General features: G+C 29.8%; 1 protein-coding gene across 2 annotated transcripts in view; it reads left to right on the top strand.

Annotated features, from left to right (window-relative positions):
• The first annotated feature begins 1,150 nt into the window (after window positions 1–1,150).
• Window positions 1,151–19,867, top strand: part of LOC107442386 (mRNA (2'-O-methyladenosine-N(6)-)-methyltransferase) — a 41,898-nt gene continuing 23,181 nt past the window's right edge. The window contains exons 1-8 of one of the 2 annotated variants that reach the window (XM_043053337.2): window positions 1,151–1,698; window positions 5,567–5,676; window positions 7,807–7,965; window positions 9,524–9,789; window positions 11,143–11,303; window positions 13,106–13,260; window positions 14,694–14,925; window positions 18,556–18,655. In XM_043053337.2, the coding sequence (XP_042909271.1) occupies window positions 7,827–7,965; window positions 9,524–9,789; window positions 11,143–11,303; window positions 13,106–13,260; window positions 14,694–14,925; window positions 18,556–18,655 (1,053 nt within the window). In that variant the 5' untranslated portion in view covers window positions 1,151–1,698; window positions 5,567–5,676; window positions 7,807–7,826. The remainder of the gene's footprint in view (window positions 1,699–5,566; window positions 5,677–7,806; window positions 7,966–9,523; window positions 9,790–11,142; window positions 11,304–13,105; window positions 13,261–14,693; window positions 14,926–18,555; window positions 18,656–19,867) is intronic. The other variant, XM_043053343.2, reaches the window with a different exon arrangement.

The following is a 19,867-nucleotide window of genomic DNA, read 5'->3' as shown; positions in this document are numbered from 1 at the left end:
TCGTGAGAGCTGTATTAAGTTCACTGTCGTGGTTGTTCCTGTGTTGCCATTAGCATTCGAGTGTATGCAGGCCAACGTTGCGTGTGATCGAGACTGAGTAGCTGCAGTGCAAGGAGGTGGATAATGTTGTAGTCACAAGTAGCAAGTCAACTTTTCAATGTGAACCATCTATCGAAGTAGGTGTGTTCAGATCGAAGTGGGCGTTATTGTCGGGGTGGGAGTGCGCACATCACGTCCGGGTCACCAATGTGGGGGAAGTTGTTATCGATAATGTACATCTATGACAAGTTACCCCGGTTTTGTGCTATATGGGATATTATAAAATAATCCGAGCCCTAAATTGTAATTTAAACGACTTATTAAAAAAAAGCTAACAAATCATCCTAAAATAATTTTACTTCATGGTAGCTATTGATTCTCAAGAAATTTCAGAAAGAATTTTACCAACAAAATTCAGTTTTTCATAGTGATTGAACTATGACTTTAATATTTGTTTTATTATTTAAGCTCTGTCCGTGAAAGTAGTTAAACATTACTCAGATCTTGAAAAAGATATTCTTAGAACGTGGAAGAAAGTAAGATTTTATTCATTCCTTTCAGTAACTTCCTATGAATGATCTATTTTCGGTGATCATTGAAAACTACCATTACAAAAAGAATCATTCAGAATTGTTTTAAAAATTAAAGCGTTTAAAAAATAATTTGTTACATCTAGTAGATCAGCTCAAGTAAGATCTATTCATTAAGATAAAACAGTCAGACTGTAAGTTTGAGATGAAAAAAATGAACTTCTCCCATAGAAATTGAGACGTAGATTGAAGCTGACAATGGTGCAATGGGATAAAGGAAATTTGTATCCTTATGTAGCTAAAATTAAAAACCCCGTTCTTTCCGGACAGCGTGTAAATGTCGAATGAGAAAAAAAGACAAGAATTTACGAACACCAAAAGTAATTAAAAAACGCCGGGGGAACGGAAAAAAAAAGAAATGCTGAATACGATAACGATGCCAACGATGATAAAATAAGCTAATAAGATTTATCTATTAATTATTAGCAGCGGCGGCTAAGCAACGTCCATTTTCTTTTCATTTTATAAAAAAAAGGAAGATAAATGCATTGTTTTGCATTTTTATTACTCTTTAAGTTCGTAAAGTTTGATTGCTGCAATAAGTAGAGGTATCCAGAGACTACGAGTTAATAGTTGAAAATTTTAAAGGGAGAACCAACGGCTAATAGAATGACAAGAGGGTCACGTGACAAAAGCATCATTTAAAGAGGCAAATGGCGTTTACAGATGGGGTTATGTTTGTTGAGTTCTTTTTAAATCATGAATGAAATAGTCTTATCTGTCTTTTTTGAAGTGTGATACGTTATATATACATTGTAATATGTATGAAGCAGCTGATGATGAAGAAAAATGAGTTGTATTTTTTCTAATAAGCTCTTAAAATAGTGTTAGAATGTCGGCATCGCACGTGTGTTTGTATACATCTTTTGGATGTTGACAGGATAAAAGTTTTAACTGAACTGTAGACCCAAAACACGGATTCATATTCTTGTTTATAGTGATTAAAGTTAATACACTCTGAAGGACTCTGTATTGGCTGAAAAACATTCATTACCATACAACAGTTGTATTATATAATGTGACTGTTTCAGAGGGAACTGTCAAATATGTCTTTCTGAAGAAGATATTAGTAATTCAATTATATTATTTAATTTACAGTTTTTTTAATAACACTTTTTGATAAGGATTGTGTCATAATTAAGAACCTAATTTATTTACTGACCAATTGAACAGTTGTATTACTTTTAGATACATAATATCTGACTTCACATCTTGCACAAGTCATAGTAAACAAGTATTGTTAGTAGTTTTTGGAGAACTATGTGTAATGTTGAGGTTGTTGTAAATTGTTTTAAGTTCAAATTTGAACATTATCAGTAAATGCAATGATAGTAAATTTTAACTAGAAGCTGTTTTATATTCGAAGCTCTCTTCAGCCAAAATTATTATAACTATGGTTTTAAATTTATATTAGTTTTACAAATTTTGAATTTCATTGATTCTTAAGCTATTAATTTCAGCATATAGCAAAATTCTAGCAAAGAAGCACCATAAATATGATCAATATTCAAGATTGAAATATTAATTTTCAGTTATCTGAGATGATGAAATTTTTATCTGTAAAATGATAGTTTCATGGGGGACATGTGGTGATCTGTCGCGCCAACTACAATCGCCAAGATGTCAAATAGAATTTGAACTTGCAAACAAAAAAAAAAAAAGCTTAGATGTTTGTGTGAGAGTGGGTACGAGTTATACCTTTCGAGTTGGTCCCTTTTTATGATGCTTTTTTTAGTTTCTCGTGGGCCGCTGCCCGGAAGTTGCCGAAACTTGGCGATTATTCTGCCACAGATCATGATATGGAAATCTCCCCGTTTCGTGATCATAAATTTATTTATATTTGGCGAAGGGAATCTTTAAAGAAACATTAAACAATATGCGTGTTACCTCTTTATTTATTTCAAATCAAAATGAGAAAAATTAAACGCAGTTAGAACTATGGATGTAACGAATATTTGATATTTTTGGGAGAAATTTTAATAGATTTAATAAAGAATTAACTGATTCATGTTTTCCATTATAAATTATTATAAATAGTTTTTACACCCATTTGTCACGTTAACAAACTCGTTAATTTATGTTTTGAAAGAGAGGTATATTTCAGAACTAAAAACGAATTGTTTTCTGTTTCTCTTGATTTTTTAAATTTATTTTTCTCTTTTTTAGGGTTTTTATTATGATAAAATTTTTTAAAGAGCGTTCTAATGAACGTTATTCTTTTATGGTCCTTTTTTTCTACAAATACGGCAATGTGAAGAGTTAAATTAAAATTTTATCGTTAAGTATTTTCTCTAAAAATTAAGATGATTTTTGTTTTGGTTTTTATCTAGCTTTTATCTTTTTATAAAACTTGCGTTTTTATAGACGTTTTTGTTATGATGCTGCAATTAAGATGATTTCTATTAGACTTTAGTCTTAAATTTTTCTTTGATAAACGGTAATTAGGAAACTAAAATATTTAGCTTTAAATTTTCTTTGAAACGTTTAGATTGATTTTCTTTTGCTTATAATCTTTGTTTTTATAGATGTTTTTATAATCGCGCTGCAGTTTTAAAAGCATTTTCTGGTAAACATTATCTCTTTTAATGTCCTCTGGATAATTTTGTTTTCTGGGAAATATTATTTTTTAGCATTGAAGTTTTGTTTTAAGAATCAAGAGGATATTTTTTTTCTGTTATTTTTTTTTCTTTCTAACTTTACCACTTAATTTTTTTTAATAGCTGTAAGTATTTTATTTATCATAAATATTTCGAATTATTTTTATTATCTAAAATATTTCTATTAATGTTTTTTTCCTTTACCCCATGCCAATAATACAGCTAAGTTTTGATAATTTTTCAATAATGACTACATTATTTCTATAAAAAAAATATTTCTGAATGATTTTTAGAAAAATAGATATTGCTATTTTTCTAAATTATATTAGGTATTCCGTCTATTTTTTTCTCTGAATAATCTGCCAAATCACTATTAGTTACATCTGTAGTCATAACGTTTATTTTGATGGAATACATTTTTTTTTTCAAAAAATGCCCTTAATTGCATCAAATACCTTAAAACACCGCAAAAATAAATGTATATTTTTTTAATAATGTTTATTGTTTAAATGACAAACCTATGTTTCAGGATTTAAGTTGAGTTCAAAATTTGTCTAGTACGAAAGAAATAAGCAAAGACGTTTAGAAAATGTTCAAACAATTAGTAATTAGTGGTTCTGTACAAATCTAGAAGCCTTGATATGTCTTGTTTCTAAGCAAATTTTATTTTTTCTTTACTTATAGGATTGTCATTATTTGTTTATTTACTGTTCAATATAAATATTTCTCTATTTATGTATAGATAGCAACAATTGTAAAAATGCTTTCCTCGTTTTTATTTTTCAAAATACGGTTATATAGCGTGAAGGGAAAGTTATAAAGATGTGTTTTATATTTTTAGAAGTGTAAAAGGTGTATTTTTAAATTAAAAAAAAATTTTTTTTTGCTGTAGGTACCATCAATTTTAACACTATTCGATCTAATTGATAATCGTTAGTTTACTATATATTATATTAAGTAATATATAAATATTTTTTGTCATAATTTAAACTGCAAGAGTAAGTTATTGAACTAATGGTGCATGGATAATTGAAGCCTATTTTTCCTTCTAATAATTCACTTCAAATTATCGTTTAAATTTTTAAAATGGGAACAGAAAAAACTTAAATTAAAATGCGAACTTTTATATGAAGACTAAATGTATTTTTTCAAAAGAGAAAGATTCTGTGAGAGAACAGATGTTTCTGTACTTTAACAATGACTAACTTGATTTTTAAAAAATTATAATTTGTTCTCATTTTCCAATTATTTTGTTGTGTGTCTTAATGATTTCATTTTTGGTAATTCTGAAGATTTATAATGAAAAAACTGGTTTGTTTACATGTATGCACCTTTTTTTTTCATTTTTGTTAAAGAATTTTAATAAAATAAGTTTCAATAAAAAATAATACTATAATGAATGTTCACAATTATGGTTAAAGATGCTATTTTGTGACATTAATGCAAAACAAGAAACTGAAAGACCCTTCATATTAATTACCATCCCTTTATATTAATTACTTTTCTGGCCGAACGATGATAATTATTTCTTAGTGGCTCTGAACCAACAGACCCTATTAACTGAAAGAATACATTAATTTTTAGAAACAAAATGTCATGGTTGCAAAAGACCTACATACCTACCCAGTGAAACGTGGGCGGGTTGTACCGAGTAAAACTCACCCTAAATTGGGTTTTTCTAAAAAAAAAATTTTTTTATTCTCTGTTATATTAATGAGCTATTCTATTGAAATATATATGTAGTCTAGCCGAAAAAAATGAACCTATGGTGAAAAAACTAACAGTGTTTGGTGACTGGAAAGTCACCTTCCTGGCTAGATTTGACTGTATGGCCATTGATTAGTCAGCCTTTAATTCTCTTTCTACGCAAAAAAGAAAAAAAAATTACTCAAATGTTTTTTAAGATTAAAATATAAATAAAAAGTAATCCTGCGTTAAAATAAGTTTCAAATTGTGATGTATGTAAGTATCTTGTATTGTGATGTCAGAAGAAACTTTTCAGACTTTTGCACCAATTTATTTGTATTATTTATTAATTGCACTTTAATTACCTATATTTTAAGCCAATTCATAAAAATATACTTAATCATCAATATTAAAATAAGTTGATTATCCCTGCCCTCTCTTTTGAAAAAAGACCCAATAAAACATGAAAAACCCACCCGTGTTAGGTTTTCATGGAAAAACCTGGGTTTTTTGCAACCCTGCAAAATGTTCTATTAATCTTCCCACAGAAATATTCATCTCTATAAGAATGTAACTTTTATATTGTCTGCATTTGTAATTTATTTTATCTGTACAAAAGCGAATTTTTTTAAATGTCTTTCATATCTTTTTCAGTAGTATTTTCATCCCAGTTGGCATATTAATAAATCCAAGATAATGATACCATTGATCTTTAATTCATCTTGATAGCTGTATTTATGTATCCAGCCATGGGGAAATATTAGGTAATGAAATTCTAATTTATAGTAGACTAATGTTTATGTGTTATTCATTTATATGTCTGCCTCCATTTATATCTAAGTTTAAATTAGTATTGAAATCCTGTTAAATTTCATTTATTCATCACATATTCATTTAAATAATGTCTTTTTCCTTTTCATTTAAAGATACTGTGGTAAAATGATGTTTTTATCGTGAACGTTGTTTTAAATGCTGCTTTAGAACATTCAATCGTTAAAATTTTTTCTTTAATTCCTATGAAGTTTCTCAATTTTTATTTAAGTTGTGTTTGCTTTTTTTTTCTGATCAAATTTATCATTTGGCTAAGAAATTCTTTTTGGTGTATTTTTTTTTTTTTAAATTACTGTTTTTAAAATTTATAAAAAGAATTCAGATCAAGCAAATAGTTTATTTGTAGGGTGCGTATCATTTTTAAAAACTGCTTAAAGTTTCTTATTTTTGATTTACGTTTTTTAAAAGCCCTTAGAAGGTGCTTATTTTGTTCTGGGTATGTAAAAAGTACTTAAAAGGTACTTATTTTTTGTTAAAAAATCTAGCTACGCATCCTGATATGTGATAGGTATGTTTACAGTAATAATATTTGTAGTTTTTATTTTATGTTAATCTCTTTGTAAAAGTAATAATTTTTTTTGAGAAAATTAGAGAAGTTCAGCAGAAACCATTAATTGTTTTCCGGTGCTTTGCTTCCCTCAGGATTTTTTTTTTTTACTTATTCAGGACTTTTATCTCTCGTCAGAATTATAAATATGTGTTTATCAATCAGATTTACTTGAAAAACCTGTAAAATATTCCTGTTTCATCTGGACTAGTGAGGATAGTAATTCAAACTATTGATATAATTTTTACAAATTCAAAATTGGGGCGCTTAAACAATTTTTTTTACCAGTTCGTTTCTGATCCAATTTGTTTCTGACTGGCAATTAGTCTGTTTTAAATCATTAATTGCCTAAAAAAATGCTAAAAATGATTTAGATCACAAGGAATTTAACCTCAGTGGAATGCATATCAAATCTGAACAAATCAGTGATCAAACACAAAAATGCAATAAAAAGCCAGGAATAAAAATATTATACAACAAAATTAAAACTTTTTACAGCACTTCACTGTGAAGTTTCAAAGTCTGGGTCATAATAAAAAAGTGATTGTTAGAAATATTTGAGTCAGTTGTTTAAATTAATTTAATAAAAATGTTTTGCTCATAATTTACTTTGAACATTCAATTTTATAATTTGTTGAAAATTTGATTTTCTTTTAAGTTTGAACTCAAAGTTCAAATCCTGCCCTAAATACACACAATCCACCATTATTAAGTTAAAAATAAGATAATGCTGTCCGGACTATGTTGAGGTCAGGGAACTGGCCCTGCATCAGAAAGCAGGGTTGCCACTCCACAGGGAGAACAGGAAAAACCTGGAAAGCACAGGGAATTTCAAAATCACCAAATTTAACAGGGAAAAGGCTAGGATTTTTGAGTTTTTCTTTACAAACTGGGAAAATACAGAGAATTTGTTTTTTATTTTGGTCTTTAAAAAAATAGTATCCACTTAAAGCGCAATCTATGAGATATTTAAGGAAGACATTTCAGCTATATTCAACTATTTCATTTACTATAGCATTATTTAAGCATGGTTCAGCTGTACCTTTTTTACTTTGAAGTTTTTCCAGCAATCAAAACTAGTATAGTTAGCCCAATATAGCTCCATTCAAGAGCACAGTGATAGTGTTTCCTTTTAATATATTGTGTGTAACACATACAGGGAAAACACAGGGAATTTTTTTCCAAATTTTAGTGGTAACCCTGGAAAGGTGCTGGGTTTGAGTCCTGGACGAGGCATGAATGTTCTTTTGTTTTCTGTTCTATCTGTCCTTACTGTGGGAGCAACATTGGCCCATCTAATAGGTGACCCCTGAAAGAGTTGCCATTTGTAAAACATGTGTGGGCATTGGTAATAAATTTTAAAGAAAAAATTAAAAATTCGAGAAAGATTTGTTGTCTGTAAAGTACAGTAATTATTTTTTTATTTCAAAGAGTAAAAAATGCTAGTGATATGGCTATAAAGTAGAAAAATTATTTCTTATTGAGCATTTATTGATTTTTAATATATGTGTTTCAGGTGTTTGCATTTCAAAGAAAATGTCAACAGTTCCTGGTGCTAGAAATCATTCACTAGATGAAGATGAATTAAGAAACCTTGGTGCTTCTTCCAGACTCTTGGATGTTAATGATGTCACACGCTCTGATTGGATTGATACAGCTTCCACAGATAAACCAGGTTATTTTTTTAGTTTTTTATATAAAAAGTTTAATTTTTTTATTGTGTTACTCTATGCTTTTCAGCATTTTAAGCTTTTTGTGCTGGGTTGTCAAAAATATATTCACGTTAAAAATATATCGTGAATGAAATTATAATTGTTAATTTTAATTATTAATGTGAAGCCATGTCGGCTCAGGGGATAGAGCATTTACCTTCCAACGAAATATATACACAATCTGGTTCAAATCCCAGCGATGGCTGGTCGATACGAATTCCGCATCAGGCTCGCACCCACCATAGTGCTGGCATGAAATATCCTCAGTGGTAGACGAATCATGAGTTAGAATCCCCTTGCCTACAGGCTAACGGTGGGAGGTTTTCGTGGTTTTCCTCTTGTAATGCGAATGCCATCAAAAAGGTCCTCCACAAAGGCAAATTTCTCCCAATACTTGATCTAGGAGTTCCCTTGCCTTCTGGATTGGGTTCCTTTATAACAATTGTGAAAATTTGAATGTTACCTAGTGTGCAAATTCATTAGGAATGTCAAATAGGTTCTACAAATTTAATGTTTTGCAATATTTTCACATTGTTTAGCCAACGATGATTGCCATGGAATGACACAAATAAGTTTTGTTTTTTAAAAAAAAAGATATATGGCTATCCTCCAAGCTGTTTTTTAATATCTCTCATGTCACTGAACTTGACCATTATTCTGACAGATACTGATATAAATATGTTTGTGTATGATGTATTTTTCGTGAGAGCTTCAATTTAATTATATGAAGATTAACCGCTTCCTTCGCCAATTTTTGTGGGGGAAATTTAATTAATAAATACAAGGAATTAAAACAAAACATAATATGCAAGTCTTAAGTTAAAATATAAATTTTTTTATGCGTAAGAAACATTTAATTTAACATCAGTTTACACTATACCGAGTTATCTCAGACAAAAGGGAAAGGAAAGTTATCTCAGACAAAAGGAAATATCAGTCTTTGATAGTTTTTAAAACAAGGGACAACACAAAGTGATACTTTCCAAACGCCAATTAAGTGATACACCATTTTTTTAACTCTTTTTTTTTTCTATGTAAATTCAGCAACCGTCGTACAATCTCACAAAATTCATACAATCCTACAATCCATTCATATGAACACACAAAACGCGTGTGTAGTCCCCCAATCCAACAGCAAAACTAATCAATAAAACTGGGCAATCACAGCAGATTATTCTTATTTTACTTCCGGCCGATTAAAAACTTGATAAAACAAAACGTACTGAAAAATTCTGCTACGCCAGAGTTTTCCCGGGCTAATAAATATTGGGAATATGGTTAATCGGGAAATGGTTAAGGATTTTTTTTTAATTCTTGGATGAAACCGGACATTCGATTCCATTGTTATGTATATTTGAGATCACCTTCTTTCTTTTTAATATTCTCGCAACTTTAAATTTATTTAAAAGGTGAATGAATTATATATTTCTGGTAAAATTAGTGAGAAATAAAATTTTGTTTAGTCCAAAGGATAATTTTCTTGCAAAAAAATTCATTCCAATTATTAACTATTTATTTCAGTTATTGCATCTCCAATACTTCGCAGACACAATTCTGTACCTGCCGAAATGCCCAGTAGTACTGCACTTTTGAATTCTGTGCCTTCTCCACAAAGTGGTCCATTGATGTCCCCCAATCAGTATGGCTCCATTGACCCAGTACATGACCTACCACCTGACCTCTTACAAGCTGGTTGGAGGAAATTCTGGAGTAAACGGGAGAACAGGCCTTATTTCTTTAATAAAGTAACAAATGAATCTTTATGGGAAATGCCACGACTTGGCCACGTAAGTATGCTACATTATTAAATATCCATCGCCTCTTCAGTTTTATCATACAATCGGGATGTACAACCTTTTTGAGTGAAGGGTCGCTTGCACAACAGGTGGATTAAAGAAGGGGCGCACGCATATTTACTCATGTTAGCGGCAAATATAATTTTTGTATAAACACTAGGGTTCTAAGCAGTTTTTTATCAGTAAACTTAATTACATATTAGCTGAAAATTAATAATTTTAATGAGTTGAATTTATTTAAAAATGAAAAAAAACTGATGCTTTTTTTGTATATAAAAAATATATATACAGGCGCCTGTCCTCGACAAATTTACTACCGTTTAGCGGTACCCTCCCAAATTCAACTTTAGGAAAAACAGTATGTTCACAGTTTACTTTTTCTTCAAATTTTATTTTTGTATCCCGTAAGAAACGATAAATCCATATTTTTATGTTGATTTAATATAATTTTTAATTTTTGCAAAATAGGTCCCTCTCAGAAAAATTCAGAAAGACCCCATATGTATGTGTGTATATATATATATATATATATGTACAGGGTATCCACGCACCTGGAAAGTCATGAATTTCAGTATTGAGCAAAATTTATCATGATTTTAACTATTTTTTTAAAAAAAAAATCATGGATTTAGATTGCCGAAAAATCTAATTTTTAAAATGGAATCCCCCCCCCTCCTCCAATTTCATCTTGTTCCGAATATCTGAATTCATAACTCAGTCATATTTTATTAGAATATAAAATGTTTTTATCATGTTCTTTAAAAATTATGGTGTTCTTTCAAAAAATGAAAGAAAAAACATAATTTCTAGAGCGAATTATCTTTTAAACCTCTGTGAGTCAAGAATTTTTATTAATTTAAAATTCTAGCCGAAGCAAATCAGTCATTGGCGAATATTTTTAATTCCGAAATGAAAACAGAAAAATTGGGAGTATTTCTTTCCTTTCTGATAAACAAGAAAAGTACCTTTAGAATAAAATTCTGCAGAAAAAAAGAAAAAAAATTTATTTGCTTTTGTATTTTTTTCAGCTATTTTATTGTTTCAACTCTTTCTTTACTCTGTTTTTTAAATTTAAAATTCATAAATATAAAGATGCATAGTATATAAGTTTTGGTTATACCTATCACTTTAATTAATGCTATTATAATGCTTTTTTAAATTTATTGTTGTGTTTTTGTAGGAGAAAATAGTAACTTCGTTAAGTCATAGAAAATTCTTGGAATTANTGTGTTATATATTTATGTAATATTGGAAAATTATCTTCCTTTTCTGTAAATCTATTTTTCTCACATTGAATCAGAAAAAAAAGGTTTTATATTTTTTTAATTGCTTTTACTGTTACAGTACGATCCATCAACAGACCCATTGGGCATTCAGATGTCACCTGACCCTCCTCACACGCCACACACTCCACTCAGCATTCCACCTTTCCCCAGAATCGGAGATAAAAGAAGAGCATCTGATGATTGCATCATGCCCCCTGCTGCTAAAAAGTTTTTTTTGAGGTAATTAAAATTTTATTTCATTTATAAATTTTAATGCACATCACCATCAAAATTGGCCAGACAACCCGATAATACTGATTAATTGACAGGAGTGATTGTATTCCGGGTTTTTCGTATAATTCTTCCGGGTCTAAATACTATGAGCGGGGCATGTGATTTGTGTACAAATATAGCAGAGTTCCGTGTAAATCAAGATTCAAGATCATCGGTTGTGAACTTTCGCGTATCAAAAACTTATATCCAACAAAATTTTGAAACTTCTAAATCTCGTTAACGAGGCGTTTACATACATTCTTTCGCTAATTACGCGAAGAATTACGTCCTACGTGATTCTTTCGCCAATTTGATTCTTTTGGTTTGGCAGATTTCCGCCTTTTTAAATATTTGGAACTGCGCCAGAATCTGCTAATATTTGGATTCTTATTCACGCAAATTTAATATCAAACATCAATTTTCGTACTTACCTGATTTAAAAGCTGCGCATTGCAATCATATTCATGTGATTTAAGAATCAAATATCACGATTTTCGTTTACGCGTTTTTAAAACCATATATCACGATGGTTTAAAAATGCAATATCGCGATTCATATTCACAAAATTTTTAAGTCTAATATCACGATTCATGTTCGTGCAATTTTGAAACCCAATATCGCGATTTTTGTAAATAGTAGGTTTTTTCTCGAATTAGTTACCCTAAAAGTGTGATATTCTGCATTAGTAGGTAATTTAATTATAAATGTTAGTTCTAAAAGTTATGCTAAATATGAAACATGTATGGTATATAAATTGATTTTGATTTTTTGCACAAAATTTTCAGGGTTTTTCACTTTGTGCTCCAATCACCCCTGAATTGATTTTTTTTTTTTAAATTCAGCCTGTACGAAGAGGGGACATTCAACTAGTGCTAAAATAAATTATTGAAATTTTTTATTTTATGTAAGCTACTTTTATTAAACACTGTGGAAACTTTCAATTTTTGTTATTCTGTTTTTGCTTGGCATTTTTAAAGAATTGTTTTATTAAATAGTTCAATACTGCCTTATTATTTTTTTCCTTACATGATATAGGTAAATAAAAACTAAAATTAAATTATTCATTATTATGTTATAAAACTGAAAGCCAAGTTTTGCTTTAAAAAATTAAAAGTCAAATTTTTGTAACTTAAGGATGTCAATATCTTTTAAATCATTGTGCCATTATATAAAATGTAATATATTAATGATTGTTTTCGTCAGGTCATTAAATATTGTTGCACTTTTCTGCAGTATTAGACATCTGATGTATTGTAATTTCAAAGCAAATGCTAGTTATTTTGTACTGAATAGTAAATAATAAATTGAATTTAAATACGCAGATGTTAATTAAGGGTAAAAAATTAATAAGAAAAAATGCCAATAAAGGTTTTTAAATGAAAACTGGCCATCTTGCCCATTTTTTTTAAAGCCAGCTTTTTTGCAACTATTATTAAACAATCCAACTGATTATTTGTGTGATCGCATTAAAAAGTTAATTAGTAAATACAGACTGTTATGCTGACATTTTGCATGATTTGTGCATTTTTAGATATGTAATTTTATTTATTCTTAACTTTTACTGTAAATTTTTGCTGAACTTTAATAGCTTATTTTATTAGTTTATTTTCCTTCAAAAATTTATATGAACTAGACTGACTTGCCTACTTTCTCTTTCTTTCTTTTTTAAAAAAAATTATTTGTAAAGCATCTGTACAAAGAATTTCTCTTTGTAACAGTAATCAAGTCTATTTTTTAAAATATATATTTAGAGAATTTATTATTTTTAGTGGTTATTGGGATTTGGAGGTCCCTACGAATGTTGTTATTTGGGAACGTTCTCCCTCACTGTTGCCACCACCACATCCAGAAGTGGAGCAATACAGAGCTGTCCTGGTGGTAAAGTTACGCCAACAGTATCAAGAAATGTGCCACTCTCGAGAAGGTAAACTTTTTTTTTTAACGTATTTTTAAAAATGCCCTAAAATTTAATATTTTAAAATTTCCTTATATCCAACTTTTGCAACATTTAACAATGTTTAAATAATTCATTCTAAGATAATTACAATGCACTTCCTACTTATCATCCATGACTGCATTTAATTCTGTTTCATTTCACTATTAAATTATACAAATATGCTTTCAAAACAATATAAAAGCAATATATTATATGTTAAACATGTCAAACAGAAATGTAATTAATTCATGCTATCTTTTTACGATATATTTCATGGAATTATTTAAAAAAGGTTATTATTTCATAGTCTTATTCGAATCCCAGACTTGGCAACGTATTTTGATAAACAAGAACATTCTTTCTTGAAAAAGAAACAACTGTATGACGTTGCAAGAGCATTGGATTTGATTGGACTACTAAAAATTGCACTTCTTAGACTAACGTGCCCTTAACAAATCAAATAAGAGATAAAGAATTTTTAATTTTGCTTCGCTGTAGAAGAACAATCATTTGCAAGAAACAATATTTATTAACAATATTAATGAATTCGAACAGAAAAGCGTATATTTGTTATGATTTATAGATATAACTTTATTAATTCTTATTAAGGGTTGCCACTCCACAAGAAGAACAGGAGAAACCTGGAAAATACAGGGAATTTAAAAATCACCTAAAATAACTGGGAAAATGCAGAAAAATTTTTGAGTTTTTCTTTAGAAACTGGAAATTTTGTTTTGTATTTTCGTCTTTTAAAAAATGTTAACCACTCAAATTGCAATCTATGGGATATTTAAGGATGATATTTCAGCTATATTAAACTAGTTAATTTACTATAGCAGTATTTGTTTTAAGTATGTTCAGCTGTACCTTTTTTCTCTTAAGTTTTTTCAGCAATTATAACTGGTATAGTTATCCCATTACGGCTCATACAAAAGCACAATGATTCTGTTTTTTTTTCTCTTAATATATTGTGTATAATGTGTACAAGAGAAACACGGGGAATTTCTCTTCCAGCTTTGAGTGGCAACCCTGGTAGTTGATTATTCAATAAGATTTGTTTTCCTTATTTCAAACGATTTAGAAAAGCAAACAAAAAGAAGGCTGTGCAACATCCTTTCAAGAGTTGATGTTGATATACTTGCGTGCTGGGAGTTTGACATTCATTTGGCATGCACTTAGACACTATCAAGCTTTCTCCATATGGATTATGGTTTTTTCTTAACTTGCAATAGATTATAAGTCTTCTTGCTGTCTCTAAATGTGCATAATTCTCTGCAACAACCAAACAAAATTACCTATGTAGGCGAATGAGAATTTGCCTTGAAGGGTTACTCCCATGGTATATCATCCTCTTAAGGTTAAATTTATTTTCAATAAAACCCTTCCATAGTAATTGAAACAAAATTGTTTCATTCCTTTAGGCATTGATGCACCCAAAGAATCCCTCAACAGGTGGTTCATGGAGAGGAAGATTCTTGACAAGGGGAGTGATCCCCTCTTCCCATCTGTTTGTTACCCTGAAGTGTCACAGTCTATGTTCAGAGAGATCATGAATGATATACCCATCAAGTTGGTGAGGCCAAAGTTCTCTGGGGATGCCCGTAAGCAACTCTCGAAATACGCGGAAGCCGCAAAGAAAATGATTGAGTCCAGGTATTCCATTTCATTAACATTCTCATTCTTAGTAAGGCTTCCTTTTTATTTTGGAAGTTTCATCTAAATACACCATTTAAATTTCTAGCAGCTGATTTGTGAAAGAAATGTTCCTACTATGTCAAAAAATGTTTTTGATGCCCTTTCAATTAATTTTATGAAATATTTTTTTTTTAAGCAACGGATCAAAGAGTACTTTTTCGTCTAAGCATAATTCGCCTATACATGTGGCAAATCTAGGACAGCCTGTTTAGATCGTATTGTGGGGAGAAAAAAAATTCATACACTTTTAAATCATTTTGAAAATTTTGCACAACACTAACTGCCAAAAAAGAATCAATGAAAAAGTATGTAATATTTAGAATTAAATATTCACAAATAAATTGCATAAAAAGCAGTTATTTAGTTATGCAATTAGAAAATCGGTTGTCGTAATAACATTGTGGTTAAAATAATGAGAGCAAATTTTTTGAAAAATAGCTTGGATTTCTGATAAAATTGGCTGAAACAAAGTGCGTCAAAAAAGTGGTGATTTGAAACTTTTGTGTCGTTATAATATAGTAAAAGTATGGAATTTTTAAAATCACATGGCAACCGTATCAATAACTGCCTTTAAGAAATATCAAAAGTTATTTAGATTTACGAAAAAAGTGAAATTAAATGTGCAATTTATTACTCATGAGTCGCAATATCGTAGTAAATGTATTACAGTTTTACAAACCGTATGAAAATCGGTTGTTATAAATGCCAAAAAACACTATCGCAACATCATTTGGATTTATTGGCATAAATAAATAAAGTCGAAAAGTGATTTCTCAACTTCGCGTATTGTAATATCATATTAAAAATATTGGAATTTTTATAACCAAGTAAAATTTCGTAGCAATAACCGTCAAAAAATCGATGGAGAAACAGCATTGACTATCAAAAGAATTAGTACAATTTGAACACATAAAGTGATAACTTAAATGTACAATTCAAAATTTACGTCATTTTTTTTATTTTTCAAAAAAAAAAAAAAAGAAGAAAGGAAATTATTGTGTTTAGAAGTCTATTTCTTAAAATCTATTTTTATCAGTACTTTTTGCCTTCAGATTTCAAATTCAAAGTATAAGTTTTTTTGTGCATTGCATTTTTTATTATCTATCTTATATTAATAAATTAATTATTAATTATTCTGATTTAAAGTCCCGCATTGAAAATCAGACTGATTTGGGTCTAAAATGACGTTTTCATGTCTTGTGATATATAATAAATTTTGTGGTTCTTATTATTGATGTGCCAAGCATATTTTTCATAATCCTTGTTTAATTACTTTGTTTTAAATACTAAAATTACTTGTTAATTATTGCCAAACTGACTATTTGATTTTAAACTAGTCTTTGTTGTAGTTTAAGAAGATATGCATGAACTTATTCTTGTATTTTCTGATTAATACTGGATAATTCAAAATGAATTTACCGATTACAAACAGCTATAACTATTTAATGTAAAATTATTTATTGATAAGATTAATAAAGAATGTAGATGAACTTCAAAATTTCATTGCTCAAGGTGCAGTGAAGCGAAATTCTGCACATGCCCGAGTTCATTAGTGAAAATGGCGAGTGCAGTGTAGAAAGCATTCTGCACGTTAGAATTTAACAATTGTCCTTCTGTTATCATAGTGCTGAAAAGATTTCGTCAGTGTTACAATCAATTTCTATCAAAACAATTAAATTGTTACAATAAAAGAAATATTATTTTTATAACCGTCGTTGAACAGCCGACCCGGTTTTTTGGGTTTGCGACTGCTAATGTTCAACTCTGTAGCCTTGTAATTTTGAACCAATCCGGAAGACAAGGAAACTTCTGGATCAATATCCATCAGAGGTATGATTTGTAATGAGAACTTAGTGACTCGACAGATTTAATGTGCATCAGTCACCATTTACCACATGAGTTTTTGGCCGATGGGGATCGAGCCCACTACTTTTCGTACATGGACTCAGTGCCCCACCAACCAGGCTATCTCGGCCCTAATCAAAACAATTTTATTTTATTTTATAACCGTCGTTGAACAGCCGACCCAATTTTATGGGTTTTCGACTTCAAATGTTCAACTCCATAGCCTTGTAATTTAGAACCCAATCCAGAAGACAAGGGAACTCCTGGATTGAGTATTGGGAGAAATTTGCCCTTGTAGAACTTTTTGATGGAGCTAACCCGCATTTGCGTTACATGGAGAGGTAGATCATGAAAACCTCCCATGGTTAGCTTGACAGCAAGAGGACTCTAACCCATGATCCGTCTACCACTGAGGATATTTCACCTCTACACTGTGGTCGGGGCAAGCGGGATGCGAAATTCGTATTTACTGGAATTAGAACCCGGTTCGCTTCATTGGACGGCGAACGCTCTATCCCCTGAGCCATCGCGGCTCTAATAAATAAGAAAGCATTTGTAATGCGCTTGTGTCAGTAACTGGACAAATGCTTTCGAATGTATTTTGGGAAATGGACTACCGCCTAGATCAGGGATGGGCAAACTTTTTTGGTCGAGGGCCAAAAATCGAGAAAAATTTTTTTGGGTGGGCCAAATAAAACTTTCAAAATTTAAAAAAAAAGCAATATACAAGTTTTAATTTAAATATTTAGTGAGATGAATAAAATTGTGATTTCATTTTTAAAAGTTCCTTATATTAAGTTTCGAAGTGAGATGTGCTTATTTTAAGGAACAAGGCTAAATGCTTTTCTATTAGTCTACTTCTGAAATGATTTTTTCTAAGGTTCATAGTTGAAAACTCCTGTTCACATGTATAAGATTAAGCAAACATAGCGCTGATTTTCTGGGCATGAAATATTAATTTTAAGAAACTAGCTTTTGGTAATGATTCATAAAACTTTGGCACATTTAGAAACAACTGCTTCAGATGATTGTTAGATTGTCCGCTCGTTGGATCTTAAAATGCGCAGTCTGCCAAATGTGAAGTACAATTTACCTGTATTAGATTCCTCGAGAAATACAAACCCTAGTTAGAGCCAATCTAAGGCTATTCTATGAAGAACTTCTGCTTTCAACATTTTACCAATTAAAGCTGTTTGTGCTAATTATTTCCATCAATTTATGTTTTGTAGAACAAAAATAGCGAAGGTAAAAAGGTCATCGGTACTTTGTTAAAAAAGGAAAAACATGAATAATTTTAAATAGTTGACAAGAAAATGGATGTATATTGTTTATATTTGCTACTGATCGGCAAATTGAAATTCTATCCGCGGGCCGGATAAAACCTTCCGGCGGGCTACAGTTGGCCCGCGGGCCGTAGTTTGCCCATCCCTGGCCTAGATGGTGTCTGGGTGACCAAGGGAAGTTGCTTAGAAAAATCTGTGACGCATTTATACAAAATGTTGAAGTTCCTTCTACATTCTGTGTAAATTTTATCAATAAATAGTTATAGCCGTTTGAATCGCTATATTCGTTTTGAATTACCCAGTATTTAACAGATGTATCACTGACTATGGATTAGTAAAAATAGTATTTTTGATTTTATTATTGAATTTTTCAAAAATACTTTTAATTTTATCTCACGGCACTCAGTATGGTGCAAAAAGTTTAATCAAAAGACAATTCTATAATTTGTTTATTTTTCAGAAATATCTCCCCAGAGAGTCGTAAAATAGTGAAATGGAATGCTGAGGATGCTTTCCAATGGATTAGGAAAACTCTGAATGCTACATTTGATGATTATTTAGTATGTTTTTTTTTATTTTTCTTGCACAAGTGCTCTTTACTATCAATTGTTTGTGATTTTGATTGGAGTGTGCTTTGTTAAAGGTTAATTGTCAGTAAGCAAACATCTTCCTAAAACCAGATAAGTTCTTTTGAAACTTCTCCAATGTCTCCCTTTATTGATTGGCTTATAAAGAGAATTTTTTAGATTTTTTTCCTGTAATGTGCCAGTTTTTATTTTTTAAGTACTAAATGCTGTTAAATTATTTTTTTGTACAGGTTTTTATTCATTCCTTTTGTTTCATCTAGAAGCATTTTTAACTTTTCTGCAAGAGTGTTTCACGCATTTAAATCAAAAATACTTATTAAAAAAAGTTAATCTGCCACACTTTTACATTTGGCTTAATATTTTAAATAACAATTTAGCAAAAGAAGTATGGCACGTCCCTGACAGATCAGATTTTTCACCAACAGATTTCCGTTATAGTTTCGTTACTCCTACATCAATGACAATATTCTTTTCTATATGGGGAAGATAATTTTTATAAACTGGGCAAAATCAGAATCAAAAAGGTTTACTTGAATATTTACTTCAAAACAAGGACCTGAATTTAGAGCATAAAATTTAAAAAATTTTTTGAGATTTCAAAATTGATTATGCTGTAAAATTAAAAAAGTTGCAAAAAAAAAAAATTAATTGAAATTATAAGAATATTTTGTTTCATTTTATACAAAATTAGTCAAATATACCAAACGTAAAGCATCAAAATTGTGCAAATCCTATTTGCATTAAATAAATATGTTCTTATTTTTGTGTCAAATAATGTCTGATGAAATCCATTTCAATCATAAAAGTATATATATTTGTTACGTATATAAAATTGGTCTCCGTGTCTATTAACATTATATGGGATTTTTACTGTTTTAGTGTTTCATTCCTCAAAAATGAATTTGATTTTAGAGGAATGAAAAGCAAAACATTATTTAATATTTTAAGGTTGTAAGTATATTTAAAACAAATTTTAAAACTTTGAAAAAGTATTTAAAATACTGAAAAAGTTCTACAATCAAATCAAATTTTGGATCTTCAAGTGCCAATCAAAATCTCAACATCTAGTATTACTTTATTTTCCCAAAAATATGTTGCAACTTAAAAGAATAAATGAATAAAAAATATTTATAATATATATATATATATGTATATATATATTTATTTTAAATAGTTGACAAGAAA

Source organism: Parasteatoda tepidariorum, chromosome 4 (genome assembly GCF_043381705.1).
Source record: "Parasteatoda tepidariorum isolate YZ-2023 chromosome 4, CAS_Ptep_4.0, whole genome shotgun sequence".
Taxonomy (NCBI): Eukaryota; Metazoa; Arthropoda; class Arachnida; order Araneae; family Theridiidae; genus Parasteatoda; species Parasteatoda tepidariorum.
The sequence above is the reverse complement of the archived record's forward strand: the minus strand, read 5'-3'. Positions and strand labels throughout refer to the sequence as shown.